General features: G+C 43.6%; 1 protein-coding gene across 2 annotated transcripts in view; it reads right to left on the reverse strand.

The window, feature by feature from the left end:
• KNTC1 (kinetochore associated 1) overlaps nt 1-20,314 on the reverse strand; it is a 371,840-nt gene that overhangs the window by 288,333 nt on the left and 63,193 nt on the right. For both annotated transcript variants that reach the window (XM_075323096.1, XM_075323086.1), the window contains exons 3-4: nt 18,499-18,619; nt 11,325-11,440 (exon numbers count right to left, since the gene is read on the reverse strand). In XM_075323096.1, the coding sequence (XP_075179211.1) occupies nt 11,325-11,440; nt 18,499-18,619 (237 nt within the window). The remainder of the gene's footprint in view (nt 1-11,324; nt 11,441-18,498; nt 18,620-20,314) is intronic.

The following is a 20,314-nucleotide window of genomic DNA, read 5'->3' on the forward strand; positions in this document are numbered from 1 at the left end:
TAAGGAGAGTGAGGCACATGGTAAGGCGTCCATTATACATATCCATATGGAGAGGTGTGTGCTGCTAAATGAGTAGCCCCCTTAACAGCTATCAGGTATGTTCTCCATGTGCTTCTAGGACTCTCTGTTTTGTGGTTTTGGATTTGGGGTTCTGATATTTGTTTGTTCCACAGGCGATTGGGCCAGTTATTTTTCATTTTGTCTCCTGATGAACCCTGACTAATCTTATGGGGAGAAACGCGTTGAGACTGAGACTATGTGTATTTATGTTATTGGGTTGAGGACCATGGAAAGCCCGGACGCCTGTATACTATGAAAAAAACGGACTGCTGAGGGACTACTAAATTTTGACTCATCTCTCAGATAAGTTCATTTTTCCATCTTTCCTGGTAATAAAAGTTATTATCCCTAGCCTATATTATAACTTGAGGGAGAGTAGGGACATCTTTAGAAGGGAAAGCCGCCGAGGAATGGGGGCACCTCATTACCTTTAGGGTGATTTGTGACTTTATGTCGCACCTCCATTGGCAGGTAGAGGAAAGAGAGAGTGAGGGTCATTTAGATCTTTTTCCCTGGCAGGATTATTATTGATATCAGTATATGGAATAATTGTTTTTGTCCCTGTGGGCAGATATCTTGGAGCTGTTCCATGGTCAGGGTATATGTGTTCTGTGTGTCATTTTTTTCACAGGTGGAACTTTTTTGAATTTTAAATGAATTTCAATAAATGGTGTTTTTATAAGATTTAAATTGAGGTAGCATTCTGGTTCTATCTCAACTGTAAAAAGGCCAGCAGTAAAGGAATCGAGAAGCACATGGAAGCAGTGTGATATCACTCACACCACCAAAAGAAAGCTTTTACAATGATAAGTATGGAAAGAAGACAACTGTAGTGCCTGAATCATGATCGGATTTATTTGATCGAAAAATCCCAAGGCCCTGAGGATCACAGTTTCAACTGCCATGCCGTTAAATTGAGAGATCATGAATTCTGGTGGAAGAGGGGACCCTAGAAAAGCAGGTTGGGACTGTCGGAGTTTCCAAGGCTTGTCTGTGAGCAGGTTGTAGATTTCCACATACCAGAACCTTCTGGGCCAGTATGGAGCAACAAGGAGGACAGGAACGTCTTCTACCTTGATCTCCTTGATCAATATGGGTAATAGTGAAGTGGAGAGAAGAGATAAAGGAGGTAAACCTTTGACAACGGGATTGCAAGCGCATCAAAGCTGATAACCTGGACAGAAACCGACAAGCCTTGCGGCAGAGCGACTGGATACCGGTGCGTCCACAGCTGGAAAATCAATCCATTTCTTTAGAAGAGTAGGGTCAAAAGAATACCAAATATCCAGTCTTTTCTTCTTCTGATAATTCTTGTTTGGATGTTCTCAATTTTTTGACCGAACATCGTCAATTTTCTTAGGTTTGGCAAAAAATCTTGGTATTCGCTTTGTTGTGTTAAAGGAGACAGACTGTTCAGCAGGTAAGGATTCTTCATCATTAGCATTCAAAGACTGATTGACAGCCAGAATAAGGTTACCTACCATGTCTCTCAACTTGGAGGCTTGTTCGTTATGCCTGTGAGAGAGGGTGCACAGAGAGAGAGAGTCCAGAAGGTCCAGGAGAAGGGGATCTGGAAAAGGAGTTGAGTCAGATCCTTTCTTGGTCCTCTTAAGGGACCTGCAGGTACAATGTGGATTAGCTGTGAGGCTTGCCTCAGTTGCAAGGGTGGACAGTGAGCCCGAGACGACAGTGACACTAGGTAAGCGGTCCAGGACTAAAACTAAGGTCTGTGAGACTTTGTTACGTCAGGAAGACTGAAATAGAGACACAATCCATACTGGGAGGGATTGGGGACATGAACACACAGGCAGTGGGAACCTTCTGCAAGGCAAACATGGACAGGCGCCTGCAATCAGACGACTGAACTTAAGGAAATTTGCAATTGCAGGAGGAACAGGCAAAGTGCATTATGAGAGTAGTGGGAGGGACCCCCTACATTGGGTATTATAAATAGAAAGGAAGGCAAAGGGGAACTAAGAGGAACAGCTGCTGAGGAGAGAGTCACATACACTGGAGGGCATAGCTTACCCGACCTTGCACCAGAGGATCTGCAAGCAGGCAGATGCTAGGAGTCGTGTGCGGGAGGCTGGTGAAACTAAAGACGTAGCAACAAGACAGTAGGACTCTCTGCTACAAGATGGTGACTCCAGAGTTGAACGAGCGGGGTGGGCAACAGTGTGCGAACATCTATCAGGTTTCAATAGACCACTAAAAGGAGGATGGAACCGAGAGTGCACTAAGAAAGCCAGTGTGCAATGGGTTGAAAGGGGAAGGGGGAGAGGCCTAATGATGATGATGAGCCGCAAACAAGCCCGGACCTAGATTTTTAAAGAAGGCTGAGGAAGGGAACCAGGACGGCACGAAAGTGCCACTGGACACCAGAAATAAGCCTCTCCAATGGAAAGTAAGGATCCCACTGCCCTGAAAATAAAAGGGGCCAAACTAGAAGAGGGGGGAAGAGACTGGCTCCCCAAGGAGGCCCGGTTGGAGCCTCGATGTGGGGGGAGACTGTTCCCTACATGTATGTCTTTGACCAGTGAGAAATAGAGAGTACGTACTCTTCAGTGAGGAGTCCTGCTTTTGTCTTAGTTATAATGATAGCTGGAGATTGGCCTGGTGAACACGTGGGCAATGCCATGAAGAGGCCTTTACAAGGGGAGACAGACACAAGGTACTATCATACAGGTCAGATTATGGGGTGGTATACAGTAGCTGGACCCCTCTAGTCTTCATTCTAGATACACTAACAGCTCAATAACATTGATTTGGTGTTGGAACCAGAAATACGGCTATTTTTACAAAGTATCCCAGGAACCGTTTTTTAACTCTACAACACCAGGCCTCCTGTTGCCTGTGCTACTGTGAGCAGCCTGCATGGTCTTAAAGTGCTACTATGGTCTGCAGCATCTATAGACTTTTGACTCCCATAGAGCATATGTGGGACATCCTTTGGTTAATTTTAAAAGAAACTGCAAGCAGCGAATCTTGATTTGTGCCCCCTATGTTCAATGTAACTGCAGACCCGTGATTTGCGTACATGCATCGGAAGCAGGGAACGCGTGACTGCAAGTATGCAATTTGCATAAGTGCACCAGACATGTGCACGTGCAAGCATGTGGTAATATCTGAACTAGACATGTGTGGCCTCGCTCAATGCACGTGAATTCAGTGAGGCAGGACAAGTCTAGTCAAAATGTGGGCAAAAGAATACAAGTCGTATACCTGCGGTGAAATGGCGGCTCGCACCCGGTCTGCAGACTGCCAACTTGTAAACCAAGGCTGGACAACCCATTAACTGAAAGGAATCTTTCTCCTTCAAAAACTTAATTTGACTTCAAATATAGTGACCACCCAATGATTAGAAGTGACTGCAGGTAGAATATAACTTCATTTTCTCCCTGTTGCCACTGCTCTAGTATGTCTACCATACACGATTTAAATGCAATTTAATACAGATTACCACTATATCTGCAAGTAATTGTTTAAAAGATTTCCTTTAAAGGAAACCGGTCATGTGAAAAAAACTCTATTAACCTGCAGATATAGGGTTAATCTACAGGCTAATAGCATTCGGAAACTGCTGGACGCCCGCACTAAAAGCCCTGCTGTTGGAAGGAAATTAACTTAATTCCTAAAGGCAGCATCTGACTTCCAGTCCTAGGGGCGGTGCTTGTGCTGGTTCATTCGCTGCTCTATACATAGTGAGCAGCGTTTATAAGAATAAAGCAGGGCTTTGAGTGTGTGCATCTAGCAGTTTGGGAACGCTATTAGGGTATGTGAGTATGCTGCAGTAATTTTCTGCACCAAAAAACACACGTTGTGGGCAAAAAACGCACCAAAAAACTGATAATTTTTTGGTGTGCGTGTTTTGGTGTGTGTTTTTTTTTTTAGTAAATTGAATGGCTGGAAAGGCTAAAAAGCCGCAGGAAAAAAAACAGACCTAGGCTATGTGCGCACAGTGCGTTTTTCGCTGCGTTTTTCGGGTGCGTTTTTGGCCTCAAAACTGCATGACTTTGCTTCCCCAGCAAAGTCTATGAGTTTTCATTTTTGCTGTCCGCACACATCTGTTTTTTTTACCTGCGTTTTTGAGTTAAAAAAAAAAATGAACATGTCAGTTCTTTCCTGCGTTTTTCTGCGTTTTCCGCCCATGCAATGCATTTGAAAAACGCAGCAAAACGCAGAGATCAAAAACGCAGCAAAACGCAGCCAAAAACGCACCAAATCGCGGCAAAAACGCATGCGTTTTTTCGACGCAGGTGCGTTTTTAGCGGCCAAAAACGCACAAAAAAGCAGCGTCAAAAAGACGCAGTGTGTGAACCTAGCCCTACAATTGACATGCTGCTTTTTTTTTTTTTTTTGCACAAAAAAACTAAGGAAAAAAGAAGAAACGTACAGCATTTCTGATTTCTCATAGACTTTGCTAGGATAAGGGTAGACAAGCAGATTGGGCAACAAACTGCATCATAAACTGCACCAAAAACGCATAAAAAAAAACTGCATCGTGCGCACAGGGCCTTCACCTGCAGATTAACTTCATATCTACAGGTTGAGGTTTTTCACATGGCAGATTCCCTTTAAATAGTTATTCCCATCTTAATGGATATATATTGTTGGATAGTACTTTATGACACAAGCACTTCTGCAATTTACTGCTTATTAGAATTTACAGCAGTTCTTTAAAACTATGTGCGCACAGTGCGTTTTTCGCGGCGTTTTTGCGCGTTTTTCGGGCGCGTTTTTGGCCTCAAAACTGCATGACTTTGCTTCCCCAGCAAAGTCTATGAGTTTTCAATTTTGCTGTCCACACACAACTGTTTTTTTAAGCTGCGTTTTTGAGCTTGAAAAAAAAATGGACATGTCAATTCTTTCCTGCATTTTTCCCTCATGCAATGCATTGGAAAAACGCAGCAAAACGCAGAGATCAAAAACGCAGTAAAACGCAGCCAAAAACGCACCAAATCGCGGTAAAAACGCATGCGTTTTTGACGGGTTTTTTCGACGCAGGTGTGTTTTTGTGCGTTTTTAGTGGCCAAAAACGCACAAAAACGCAGTGTCAAAAAAACGCAGTGTGCGAACCTAGCCTAAGATTTAAAAAAAAAAACAAACAAAGAAATAAAAACAAAACTTATTTTGTTCACAGCCTGCTGCCTAAGAAACTGACCACTGCTACCATCTAAGGCCTTGTGCCCACAGGGCGTTTTTCTAGCGTTTTTCATTGCTTTTTTTAATCAATAAAGCAAGGAAAAAGCATCCCAGCAAAGTCTATGAGAATCGGGACTTGCTGTGCCCACGTTGCTTCTTTTTCAGTTGCTTTTTTTCTTGCTGAAAAAAGAAGCAACATGTCAATTGTTTTAGCGTTTTTTCCTGCTTTTTTCCCCAAATTGACTTCAATGGAGTAGGGGAAAAAAGCAAAAAAAAAACGCATGTGTAATGCCCACGTTGCTTTATATTTTATGCGTCTGGGCATTTTAGGGAGAAAAGAAAGCTATGGCCATGTAGATTCCTTCATAGAAGAAAGCCACATAGCCAGCATTGGCAGCTATTACCTTATCTCCCATTGTTTACCGCAACACCTCTCCAGGGACCCCCGCTGAAGTCACAAGTTCATCCCAGCGGGGGATCTCCAGGAAATCTCCCAGTAATCCTCCTGCATGAATTGTACTCACCTTGTGACATCCCGGAACTTATACAGCGAGGTGTCGCGGTAAAGAATGCAGGGACCCCCCCGCTGACATCACAAGGCAAAGAGTTCATCCCAGCGGGGATCTCCAGGAATGCGGGGGGGGCATTCCTAGGTAAACCCACTGCATGAATTGTATTCACGTTGTGACATCCCCGAACATCCCTGCAGGGAGGAGTCGCGGTAAACAATGCAGGGACCCCCGCTGACGTCACAAGGTGAATAGTTCATCCCAGCAGGAGATCTCCAGGAAACCCCCCCTGGTATTCCTCCTGCATGAATTGTATTCACCTCCCGATATCCCCGGACCTCCCTGTAGAGTGGTGTCGCGGTAAAACACCGCAAGAATACTGAATGCCTGGTGCACAGCCTATGCCACATAAATGCAGGGAACCCTCGCTGATGTCAAGGTGAACCCCGAAAAACCCTGGTGATCTTCCTGCATGAACTGTGTTCACCTTGTGCCGTGCACCAGGCATTCAGTATTCTTGCGGTGTTTTACCGCGACACCACTCTACAGGGAGGTCCGGGGATGTCACAAGGTGAATACAGTTCATGTAGGAGGATCACCGGGGTTTCCTGGAGATACGCCGCCGGGATGACCTCTTCACCTTACTCACCTCTCTGCAGACTCCCGAGTCACGTCCGATTGGCTCCAGGACCCCCCAGTAAGCAGCTGATTGTTTACGTCCAGCGGTGAAAAGCCTTCCTTCTTTTTAACAATCAGATGATTACTGTGAGTAAGGTGAATAGTTCATCCCAGCAGCAGATCTCCAGGAAACCCCGGTGATCCTCCTACATGAACTGTATTCACCTTGTGACATCCCCGGACCTTCCTGTAGAGTGGTGTCGCGGTAAAACACTGCAACAATACTGAATGCCTGGTGCACGGCACAAGGTGAACACAGTGCATGCAGAAGGATCACTGGGGTTTTTCGGGGTTCACCTTGACGTCAGCGGGTGTTCCCTGCATTTATGTGGCATAGGTTGTGCACCAGGCATTCAGTATTCTTGTGGTGTTTTACCGCGACAGCTCTCTGCAGGAAAGTCCAGAGATGTCGGGAGGTGAATACAATTCATGGAGGAGGAATACCGGGGGGGTTTCCTGGAGATCCCCCGCTGGGATGAACTCTTTACCTTGTGACGTCAGCGGGGGGTCCATGCATTGTTTATCGCGACACCTCACTGCAGGGAAGTTCAGGGATGTCACAAGGTGAATACAATTCATTCAGCAAGTCCCGATTCTCATAGACTTTGTTGGGATGCATTTTCCTTGCTTTTGTTGATTAAAAAAAGCAATGAAAAACGCTAGAAAAACGCCCTGTGGGCACAAGGCCTTAGCTTGTAAACTGAAAGCTGTCCATGATTAGGAGACAAAAGTCTCCTGGCCACCTTTCACAACAGTGCTTACACGCACAATAAGGAAGAGCTTGTAAGCACTGTACATGTTCTGCTGTCTAGTAGCGGTGGTCTCTCTCTACGGAAATGAGCTGTAAATAAAAGTTATTTGTTAATATATCAAGAACTGCTGAAATTTTGAATAAGCAGTAAAATGGTTATATAAATCAACACTATCTGAAAATCGCCATTTATGAATAGCAGAATAACATTTTAAGAAGTCAAAGTTTTACTAGGAGTGGATACAATTGGGTTCTAGGAAACCATGGGGTTTTCTGCCTTCAAATGTCACATTTACTGGGAGCAAATAAATGGACAAGATTGTGAAGGATTCAATCAAAAAAGTATATTTATATTAGGTTCTTTTCACATCACATTTAAATCTATACCTTCAATATAAAGCAGCAATTAATCTCATTGGATAAGCATGCATTGTTGCTTATAGGCTTTTATTGTAAAAAAAACTAAATCTGTATACTTTCTTTTTTTTTGTTGCATAGCTTTATATGTAGAAGCTTCATACATTAAGCTGGAAAACAAAATGGTAACTATAAAAGCATTACATATGGAGAACAAAAGAGCACTAAGAATCCTAACACCCATATACATTAGATAGCAGTCAGCCAAACAAGAATAGAGAACTGGTAGAGCTGCATCAGATAACAGTGATTTTATCAGCAAGCAGCCCAGTAAGTGAGACATAACTAGAATCAGGGACTCCTCCCCTATATTATGCTGCTGTCAGATGGGGTAGCAATAATCTGGTGACAGATTTCATTTAAAGAGGACCAACCACCAGGATTTCCATATATAAACTAATGCCAGTGCTATACTGGCACTATCATGCTGATTGTATACATACCTTTAGTTGTGAGATCGGTTGTATACTTTCTGAAATACAAGCAAGTAAAGTATGTGAAATGCACTGTTATTTGATGAAAAGTGCAACGGAATATCTAATAAAAGGAAAAGAGAAGTCCAGCTCACCGATAAAACTTGCTGATGCATATAGAAGTCCTGCGCACGGAGTAGTTTGGCCACCGCCAATATAAATAAAGGAAAGTCCAGCGCTGAGCAGATAAATTAAAAGTCCAAAATTTATTGTGGAAATTATCAAAATCCAGCAAGAAAGGCTAGATCATGTGGAAGCAGACGAAACAAAGCGTTTCGACGCTCAGGTCTTAATCATGTTCTACTAGTAAATAATTGTCGGCTTCTTTTTGAAATATCCCCCCGCCTCTTGCAATAAGGAGCACCTGCACAGGTTAGTCCAAGGCAACTACTTGTGACGCCCTGGCCTATTAGGTCGTCACAGGGTATTGTGCAATCTGCCCTTCTGCACGATATCCACCCTCCTTGGTTACGAGTCCTGGTTCTTTGGTGTTGCTAACAGCTTAGCCAATCGAAATCCTAGGAACACTTCACACTTTACCCACCAGACACACCATTGGGGGGGCCTGAAGGGAATAGGGCCGCCCACATGGGGGGGTTGGTGAGAGGAAAGTGGAGAAAGTGACAGTTGAGTTGAGTGGAGTGGAGTTGAGCAAAGGAGGAGGAGGAGAAGTGACTCTCTGAGAGGGAGAGATCACGGAGGAGAGCTCCTGTGTACTAGGTGGCAGACGTTGGTCTGAGCCTGGTAGGAGCTGGAACCCCGGTCGCAGGGGATAGTGTCAGGGGGCACGGACAGCCAAGGAGGGCAGCCGGCGGCCTTGAGCTATCACCGGGCAGGGGCCAGGGCACGACGGGGTACGTGGGCCCCAGGCCGGAAAGTAGCTTCAGGCATTCCGGTAATTTACCCGACAGGGGTGAAGACTTCAAGTGTCATTCCCAACCCGCTCCAAAATCGGGGTACTAGCGCACCGATGGGATAGGACTTTCCCAATACAGTCCAAAGAAATCCTACGCGTGAACTCTGAGAGCAAGCTCACTCAGTTAGCCACACGGGTGAGCGGGACCCGAAGAGTTTTATGCCCACGGGTCCAACAGAGACAGAGGTGCCAAGGACAGGGACACAGACTAACAGCAACACCAAGGGCACGGACCCAAGTGTACTCCCTACAAACTGCAGTGGTGCTCAGAAATCTGGTTTACGAGCTGTCGTTGTTGTTATTCCCTGGACTGAATAAGTACACTGAGAACCCCTGTTCCTACTCCCTACGGCAGCCAAGCACCACACCATCCAACGGGCCCCGGAACACCAACCCCCTACCCACAGAGGGGTTAAACATCAGGCTGCCACACCATCATCACCGGGTTCCCCGACGGCAGCGGTGGTCTCTCACATTACCACACACCGTGGGTGGCGTCACGAACTTTCCATTCCCCCCCTGTAAATATACCCTCCTTTCATTGAGGGGCCGTACGACCCCCGGGTCCAGAGACCCCTCGAGCCACCACGGATCCGGATTCGAGCAACGGCCTGGCTGCTGGCACGGGGCGGCACATACTGAACTAGTAGTTGCGAGGAATGTAACAAAAGGGAATTACATAAGCAAAAAAATTCAAATGAATAAAAAGAATGTTAAACTACAGGCTAGAAAAAATAGAATGGCTGTAGTAATTGTGGATACAAATATAATAAGTAACCCAAAGGATGGACGGATCAAATTGTTTACAATACATTCCAAAGATACATAATAAACATAATTATATATAATAAATTTAGGGTAACATTGACCAAAAAATATATCGATATACAGTATATGTATAATTATGTTACAATGATGAAAAGCACATTCAAGGATAGAGGATCCTACTAATAGATCAGATATAACATATAGTTTATAGATTCATCCCGATTAATAAATGTAAGTATTATTTTAGGTTTAAATGGGTTTACAATAGTTCACCATCATATAAATTATAAGGGACTTAAATAAGGATGGAAAATATAATGTAGTACTATCAAGGTAAGCTTAATCTAGGGATATTAATCTAAGTCCCCCTTGAGTGAAGAAGAAATGCAGAGTAGGAATAGCTGTAGTAGAGAAGGGCTGGGCAAAAACTGCTATTTAAATGGAGTATATTAATAATGTAAAATGAGGTCTTGTCAATTGTTCATACCGTGCGGCTGTCTAGTCTCCAGGGTGAAGATCCAGAAGGACTCTGTTTAGGAGGAGTTTCCTTCTGTGATCTCCACCCCGGATCGGTCTGTGGACTTGTTCAATGCCCATAAATTGAAGCCCTGGAGGGGTGGATCTTTCAAAAGGAAACTGGCAATTATTTACTAGTAGAACATGATGAAGACCTGAGCTTGAAACGCGTTGTTCTGTCGGCTTCCACAGGATATAGCCTTACTTGCTGGATTTTAATAATTTCCACAATAAATTTTGGACTTTTAATTTATCTGCTCAGCGCTGGACTTTCCTTTATTTATATTGACGGGAATATCTAATAGGTGGGTCAGGTTTTGCTATTTATTCACACCCCTGTCTGCCTGCCTGCCCTTCCTGTCTCCCTCATCCCTCTGTAATAACAGAAACAGAGGGAGGAAGGACAGACAGGAGCGGGAATAACTAGCAAACCCAACCTATTAGGCTATGTGTCCACGGGAGAATGTAGCTGCGGATTTTTCTGCATCAAAATTCGCAGCTTTCCCGCAAAATCCGCACCTTTTCAAAGGTGCGGATTTGCCGTGGATTTACCGCGGAATTGCCGCGGATTTGATGCGGTTTTTGGTGCGGATTTTTTTTTTTCCCCAATTTTAAAGCCAAAATACGGATGAAAATCCGCAACAATAATTGACATGTTGCAGATTTTTCCGGATCAAAATCCGCACGAAATCCGCTGCGGAAAAATCCGCACGAAATCCGCTGCGGAAAAATCCGCAGCGTGGGCACAGCATTTCCAAAATGCCATAGAAATGGCTGGGAAGTGCCTGAGCTGCAGATTTTCGGGAAATCCGCGGCTTTTCCGCGAGAAATCCGCGGCAAAATCAGCGCATTTTCCGCAGCGTGGGCACATAGCCTTAGATATTCCGTTGCACCTCTCATCAAATAACGGTGCATTTCACAAACTTTACTTACCTATATTTCAGAAACTATACATCCGATCTCACAACTAATGGTGTGCTTAGAATCAGCATGATAGCATCAGAATAGCACTGGCTTTAGTTTATAAATGAAAGTCCTGGTGCTTGGTCCTCTTTAAGGAGCCAAACAAAGAAAACAAAAACAGAATTACCTACTTTGGTAAACAGGATCTGTCTAGACAGTACATGAATAAGGTGAACGCTGCCATTTCTCTCTCCAACTAACAGAAATCGTCCTTCGTAACATAGGTCAACAACATCAACTTCAGTCTCTGTAATGATAACATTACTTATTATTAAAGTATATATAGTACAACAACATAGTCTGTAGAATTTCTCAGTTCAGTTCACATAAATTCTGAAAAAATATACATCATTCCCATAAGAAAAGGTGTATGTAAGAAAGATAATCTCAGGTTAGCAGTATTTAAACTAAGCGGTCACCTTGCTCATGCTGCCTCAATCAAGTATCAGGAAACCTTAAGAGAAAATGCCATGCCTCCTGAGAGAAAGCTGAAGCTTGGGAGTCATTTGACCTTCTAAAAAGCACAATAATCCCAAGCACATCTCAAAGTCCACTACATTTTAGTATCAGAAGTTCTGGAAGATTCTTGAGTCACTGTCACAGCCGCCTGACCTGAACACCATGTAAAATATTGGGAGAAGGTGGTGGCAGCACTCAACCCCATGCATATTAGTGAACTGGAGGCCATTGTTTATGAGGATGGACTAAGGGTGGCAATACATATTAGATGGCTGTCGGAAGAACGATTCTTTGGCCAATTTTTTCACCTACAGCTATGTCAGCCAAATTTCCCCTACACAGGAGCGCCTGCTCATCCGAGAGCTCCTGTGCTCTCAATGTGTATGCTGCAGACTGACACATGGGCCAGTGTTATCTCATGAAGAACATTGCGATCGGCAGTCCTTAATTGGACACGTGCGATAGGGAACCAATAGGGCCAAGATTGCCGTAAGGTCAGCTGTGGACTGCTCATGTAAGGGTGGGAGTCAATGGGACCACAGGGCCATATAGTTGACAGAACTTCAGGACATTCAGGATCCTCTTCACATGTGTGACTGGATAACCATTACATCTCAATATGTAATTGACTGCCATTTTGAATCAACTAAATGGGTATGACGATTGTGTTATTGTAATCCAATCTTCACCTCACCACTGTGATATGTCGCTAATATGCTGCGGATTTAGGTTTGTTTTTTTTTTACTAAGTGACGTGTGACAACAGTCGGTTATCCTAACCCTTTATGCCACCTTTTTTATGTGTGTTATGCGTTTCCTCTAATTCTGTCAGCTAGATATTTTGTATTTCACTTTCTGACATATTGTGGATTTGGTGTATTATTGTGGAATTGGTGGCCATTGATGGCCACCTTAACCCCTTATTCAATTTGCATGCACTACACTAGGGGTCTCAAACTCAGCTGGGTGTAAAGGCCGCATATAGAAAAATAAAAAATGAGAGGGGCCGCATTCCTTTCAGGACAAAGTGACATTTTTAATGATTTCATGTTTTTTTCTATACATATTTGGATCACTTTTTTGAAATTTTTTTGCTTGTTTATTATAACACACCTGCACTTTTTTGTTTAGTTAAGTTTAAATATAAAAAAGCATTTTTAATGGAAAAAAAAAGTCATGCTTTATTTTGAATTTTTTTTTTTTACATTTTATCACCTTTTTGTAATATTGTTTTACAATTAGCAGCATCATATAGTAATCTCAGCCAACATCCCGTAGTAATGTCCCCATGCTGCAGTAATGCCCCCCATCCGTGTGCCCTGTAGTATTGTGCACAGTAGTATTGTTCTCATCCATGTGGTATTGTGCCCATCCGTTTGCCCTGTAGTATTGTGCTCATCTTTGTGGTATTGTGCCCATCCATGTGCCCTGTAGTATTGTGCTCATCCTTGTGGTATTGTGCCCATCGTTGTGCCCTGTAGTATTGTGCCCATCCATGTGCCCTGTAGTATTGTGCCCATCCTTGTGGTATTGTGCCCAGTAATATTGTGCCCATTCTTGTGCCCTGTAGTATTGTGATCATGCTTGTGGTATTGTGCCCAGTTGTATTGTGCCCATCCGTGTGCCCTGTAGTATTGTGCCCATCCTTGTGATATTGTGCCCAGTAGTATTGTGCCCATCCTTGAGCCCAGTAGTATTGTGCCCATCTTTGTGCTCTAAAATATTGTACCCATCCTTGTAATTTTGTGCCCTGTAGTATTGTGCCCATCCTTGTGCCCAGTAGTAATGTGCCCTGTAGTATTGTGCCCATCCTTGTGATATTGTGCTCAGTAGTATTGTGCCCATCCTTGTGCCCTGTAGTATTGTGCTCAACCTTGTGCCCTGTAATATTGTGCCCAGTAGTTTTGTGCCCATCCTTTTAGTATTGTGGCCAGTAGTTTTGTGCCCATCCTTGTAGTAGTGTGCCCCGTAGTTTTGTGCCCATCCTTGTAGTAGTGTGCCCAGTAGTTTTGTGCCATCCTTGTAGGAACGCACACACACACACACACACAACAAGGAGATCGCAGCACCCCGAACTCTGATCGCAGGCACGGGCAGCTGCGGTCTCCTGCGGAGGAGACATGCGACCCCGCAGGTCAGGACCCGCCGCGTCCAGGACACAGCGGGTCCTGATCATGAGCACTTACCTGCTTGTCGGGGCCTGTGATGATCGCAGCTGTATGCCCGGGGATCAGCGCCAGCAGGATTTTACTACAATTAAATCACTTGTGGTGCTGCGTAGAGGAGATGGCTGCTGCCCGTTAATCAGATACAAGGAGGTGACATCATACAGCGACGTCACTTACTTGCATCTGATTGGCGGGCAAAAGCGGCCATTGGTACACGGACATCTCCTCTGGGCGGCACCGCAAATTATTTAATTGTAGTAACGTCCTGCCGGCCCCATGCATAATGCCGCGATTGTCACGGGGTCTGAGGGCTGCAACAAGCAGCCTCAGGGGCCGCATGCGGCCCGTGTGTTTGAGACTTCTGCACTACACACACCATTATTTTTAAACATTGACCATTGTTATCCTTACTAATCGAATAGGATGATAACTAATGATAATTGCAGTATTAGCATAATCATCTTTTATATATAGTATGTGATGTCATACAATTTTTGCCTTTCTTTTGTAGATAATGAACATTAAAAATTATATTTTTTGATCTCTCAAATTAATGCTGTGGATATTATTTGATCTGTGAGCTATATTTCATTATTTTTGATTAATGGATTATTAATTTATTGACATTTCTTAAAGTCCACCAAAGGTTAGTGTCAGAAGTTTCTGGTATGAGTTTCACAGTCGCCTGACCTGAACACCATAGAAAGTCTTTGAAAAAGGTGGTTGCGGCATGCAACCCCAAGCATATAAGTGAACTGGAGGCCATTGCCCATAAAGAATGGAGTAAAGCTAGCTATGCACATTAGATGGCCGTAGGATAAATAATTCTTTCGCCAATTGTTTAGCCGACAGACCTGTCAGCTGACTCTTCATTCACAGGTGCACTTGCTCGGTCGAGAGCTCCTGTGTTCTCTATGAATATGCCGCCAGCTAACAACTGGCCGGGAGGCTTATCCCATGAAGAACATTGTGACTGGCAGTCCGAAAATCAAACAAGTGCTGTAGACTTCTCGGCCGACCATCAGTCATCCAGCGCCTTCATACACATTAGACCAGGGGTCAGGAACCTTTTTGGCTAAGAGAGCCGTAAACGCCACATATTTTGAAATATAATTCCGCGAGAGCCGTACAATATGTTTAAAGGGCCATTGACAGATCAATCGCTCCAATGTTCACTTAGTACAGCAAGGAATGCTCCTCCCTGCTGTATAAAGCCACAGCTGGACTGAAACAATGGTACTACACTCTGCTACAAACAGACACACACAACTCTGCTACAAACAGACAAACACACACAACTCTGCTACATACAGACAAACACACACAACTCTGCTACATACAAACACACACACACAACTCTGCTACATACAAACACACAACTCTGCTACATACAGACAAACACACACAACTCTGCTACATACAGACAAACACACAACTCTGCTACATACAGACAAACACACAACTCTGCTACATACAGACAAACACACACAACTCTGCTACAAACAGACACACACAACTCTGCTACAAACAGACAAACACATACAACTCTGCTACATACAGACAAACACATACAACTCTGTGCTACATACAGACAAACACATACAACTCTGCTACATACAGACAAACACATACAACTCTGCTACATACAGACAAACACATACAACTCTGCTACATACAGACAAACACATACAACTCTGCTACATACAGACAAACACATACAACTCTGCTACATACATACAAATACACACAACTCTGCTACATACAGACAAACACACACAACTCTGCTACATACAAACACATACAACTCTGGTACATACAGACAAACACATACAACTCTGCTACATACAGACAAACACATACAACTCTGCTACATACAGACAAACACATACAACTCTGCTACATACAGACAAATACACACAACTCTGCTGCTCTGTGGGGCCTGCACCCACGGCTCGGCGGGTACAGCACCCGCGGAATCGGCGGGGCCAGCACCCGCGGAATCGGCGGGGCCAGCACCCGCGGAATCGGCGGGGCCAGCACCCGCGGAATCGGCGGGGGGGGGATTGGCAGGGCATACATCTGGGGGGTTAGAAGCAGCTCACCGGGGCCCATAATGGGGAGGCGGGGAGGGCATTTACCCGATTAGGTCACGGTGGAGAGGGGGCCCACACAGCGCCGGACAGAAGCTCGCCTCCTTCATCTGTGGGACTGAGAAGGCGGTAGCTCCGCCCACAGATGAAATTCAAAACAGGATGTCTGCGCGCCTTAAAGTGACGGCGCCGCAGATTGCTGCCGAGGACTGCGGTCCCCGGAACTCGGCCGGGGGCAGCAGAACTATAAAGGCGAGTGGGCCCCGGCCAAGGGCATGCATCCTTCCCATAGACAGGTAGGAGCCCTGTCTGCGAGCCAGATACGGCCATCAAAAAAGCCATATCTGGCTCGCGAGCCATAGGTTCCCGACCCCTGCATTAGACCATCATCCAAACCTGTTAATGATTGACAGATTCAAATGACATTAGTCTAATGTGTATGGGGCCTTAACATTCCTCAGGAATGCTGCCAAAAGTTGGGGTCTGTTTATGCATCACATTTGCAGCAGGTTATAACAGCCAAAGGGGCTTTACTAAGTACTTAAGTCAGTTGTCATAAAGATGATATATAATTCTGAGACTGCTGTAGTCATTAAAGAGAACCTGTCTGTATGATTTTGTAATGTAAAGCAAATGCATAGCTCTAACAATGATTAAATTGATACTTTTGTTTACGAAATCTGCTTTGTTGCTGTTCCTTAATCACCATTTGATGTTTAATGCTAATTAGATATTGGTGCACGGGATTTCTCGACCCCTCCACCTGCCTCTGGTCTGTGAATGACTCGCTTCCTCTGTTTGAAATCTCAGCAGTGACCTGTCATTCTAAGACTGGAGGCAGGCGGAGGACCTAGGGAATCACAGACAGGGAGGAGAGGACCTAATTAGCAGAAAACATCAAATGGTGATTACAGAAGAACAAGAAAGCAGATATCTTCACCCAAGGCATCAATGTGATCAGTATTACAGCAACATTACAGTTTACTTTACATTACAAAATCATAGGGGCGCAAACTCTCCATCACCAGATCTCTCTATACAGGTCAGTGCTACAGCACATCTCTACTCTTATTGAATTGAATGGTGGCGAATGTCAGCATATACACATTCTATTTAAAACACACCTATTATGAACTTGCTATAGGTAATAATGCTTAATATTAGGTTTTCATCTATATCAATTACCTAGGCACTATTCTTTTGATTACTAGGTAGTTAATATTACATACTGGCACTTTACTAATTTAGCCAGTAACCAACTCTGTTTATTATAAGATACAATTATACACTTTATATATTATCCTTTTGATACATAGGAAGTTAATATTGCACATTGGCACCTTACTAATTTTTCCATATTATTTTATTGGATACAACTCTCTGCTTACCATAGTATCGATAGTCAAAATTTGTAATATGTAAAATAGTATAATATGTCCTGTTGCTTCATTATTATCATCGTTTTGTTATTACATAATACTTTCATATCATTATATCTGGTATTTTGGATTGTTCCACGGTTCCCTTGGACCTCTTGCTTAATGTTATGTTGTGTGATTTTATAATTATTAATAAAATATTTATTTTAATTATTGGGTTGTCTTGCACTTTGATCCCTTTAGGGGGATTTTGAATTTATAAAAATGTACTTTAAAGTGGGGATTGAGAAACTAAGTGCAATTGTATCTGCTAACTAAATGGTACAATTAAAAATACAACTTATGCGATCCCCTCAATGGACTTTATTACACACAAGTAGGAAAATTGTATTACTATAGTATTGTCAAAATTTGGAAAAATTCTCCGGACCCAAAAGAATAATTTAAGGGAGTTTTACCACACAATGAACACATTGTTAAAAAAATAATAACCATTTGTCCCCAAAAATTATAGATATAACAATATAACAAAAGACGTTCTGCAGAAACAAGTCCTCATATGGCTATTTTGCCTTTACAAAAAAAAAAACAAAAAAAAAACACAACACAGCTATGGCTTCTGGAGGATAGTAATAAAATATACAAAAAAATTGCTGTCTTCAAGACCTAAAATAAATGCATGCATAAGGGATTAAAGAATACCACTTAACGTGCCAGCTGTTGGGAATCTCACTTCTTTCTCATTTGTCGTCCAATGCACTACAGAAATGGTGGTGCCAGTATATATAGTGCAGGCAGAGTGCTCAGGCTAAGTAGCCAACCACTAAAACAGAATGAACGGCTTACAACAGAGAAGCAGCTTTGGGGCTTATGGAATTAAAAAAATAAAAATAAATAAAAAACGGGTGTTTCAGAAGACAAAAAAAAAAGCAAAAAAGCCATAGATCCATATAGTTTAAGGGAATCTATGCACTGAACCTGTTGGCCACACCAAAGGTGCACTGAGCACCCCAATTAACAAATTTGATGAAGATTCAGTTTCTACAGAATGGAGGCAGCGATTAGGGCACTAAAGTTGCAATTTGTATTAGGAAGGGCTGTATCCATTGCAAGGCTATTTGCTAAGTTTATACTGGCAGTTTTGGCAGACTTCCTTTATGTCATAATTTGATGAGACATAAGGGACACTACAAGGGGGCCACAACTTACCAAACTGTAGCTGAAGCAGCAGAGACTGGCAAATACTGTCAAGAAGACACACAGATTTGTCAGCAATAATAATGCATCCATCACTTGTATTACAAGCATAAAGTTTTGGGTTAAAGGAAACCTGAAAGAAAAAAGGGACAACGAATAAATAAATGCAAGTTTTTCATTCTGCAGAAGTTGTAAGCCAGTTAAAGAAAAAAAACCTAAGACCAAGACAACTGCAAACCTCCACATGGCGAAACATCTAAACAAATTCCATGCAATATACGTATCTTTACAAACGATTCCCAAGGTGTACGGATGCCTCGGCATCCATCCTAATTGTGGCACAGTCTCCTGAGCGTATGAGCCCCACTGTGGGTACATCGCAGTGCGTGAATAGCTAAACACACAAAACTCCAGTCAGAATCACACTTAACATCTATTTTTGCTTTATACAGACTTAAACTACAAACAGATTAATTTTTTTAAGGCATTGAAAAAAAGAACACAATTTTTTTTTAAAGGGAACCAATCATCAGGATTTTCGTATATAACCTAAAGCCAGTGCTGTACTGGCACTATCAGGCTGATTCTATACATACTATTAGGCCTTGTGCGCACTAGGCGTTTTTAGCAGCGTTTTTTACCGCGTTTTTGTGCTGAAAACGCAGTGACATTGCTTCCCCAGCAATGTGTATGGGTTTTCAGAAGTGCTGTCTGCACACAGCGTTTTTTTGTAGCTGCGTTTTTGTGGTGACCACAAAAATGCAGCATGTCAATTATTTCTGCGTTTTTCACTGCGTTTTTCACCCATTGAGTTCAATGAGATGTTCAACAACGCAATGAAAAACGCATATAGCTGCGTTTCTATGACTAAAAACGCAGCTATAAACGAAAGGGGTGGGCAGTATAGTGACGTGTACAGGAAGAGGATTCCTTCTGTTGGTAAACACAGAAGCATGAATCCTCCCGGTACCGTCACCGCTGCTTCCACAACCCGCCCGGTGCATGTCAGCTCCGTGCGGCGCCATGTCTGGGCGGGAGGTGAAGGCAGCGGCGAAAGCCAAAGTGAACAGTAGGAAAAAAAAAAATGTCATATATGCTCACCTGTCTGCAGGGTCCCGGTGCCATGCCCGCTCCTGTCCCGGTCCCGCCGCTCTGGCTGTGTGCAGTCTCCCCGGGGCACGTACGAAGCTTGCAGGACCTGGCCGTGGATCACCTGATGCAGTCACCTGACGCATCAGCTGATCGTAATTCTCGCGGTGTCGCCGGCTTTTTCGCGCCCGGCCGGCTATCAGCTGATCCTGCCGTCAGGAGACTTCATCAGCTGATTACCGGCAGCTCCTGCAGCGATGGGACAGGATCAGACTTTCATCCGATCGCTGCAGGAGCTGCCGGTAATCAGCACATAAGTGAGTATTTTTTTTTTTTTCTTTTGCACCGATGCATCAGCTGATTGTATAATCGGCTTTTATACAATCAGCTGATGTGTGATGTGATTCAGCCCCTAGAACCTGACACATCATCTGATCGCTTTGCCTTCCAGCAAACCGATCAGATGATATTGGATCCGGATTGGACGGCGCGGGACCCTGACCCAGGATTACTGTGGAGGGGGGGTTCTTTATTTCAATAAAGATGGAGTCACTAATTGTGTTTTGTTTTATTTCTAATAAAAATATTTTTCTGTGTGTTGTGTTTTTTATTTATCATTACTAGAAATTCATGGTGGCCATGTCTAATATTGGCGTGACACCATGAATTTCGGGCTTAGGGCCAGCTGATAATTTACAGCTAGCCCTAACTCCATTATTACCCAGCGAGCCACCCGGCA

Source organism: Anomaloglossus baeobatrachus, chromosome 1 (assembly GCF_048569485.1).
Source record: "Anomaloglossus baeobatrachus isolate aAnoBae1 chromosome 1, aAnoBae1.hap1, whole genome shotgun sequence".
Classification (NCBI taxonomy): Eukaryota; Metazoa; Chordata; class Amphibia; order Anura; family Aromobatidae; genus Anomaloglossus; species Anomaloglossus baeobatrachus.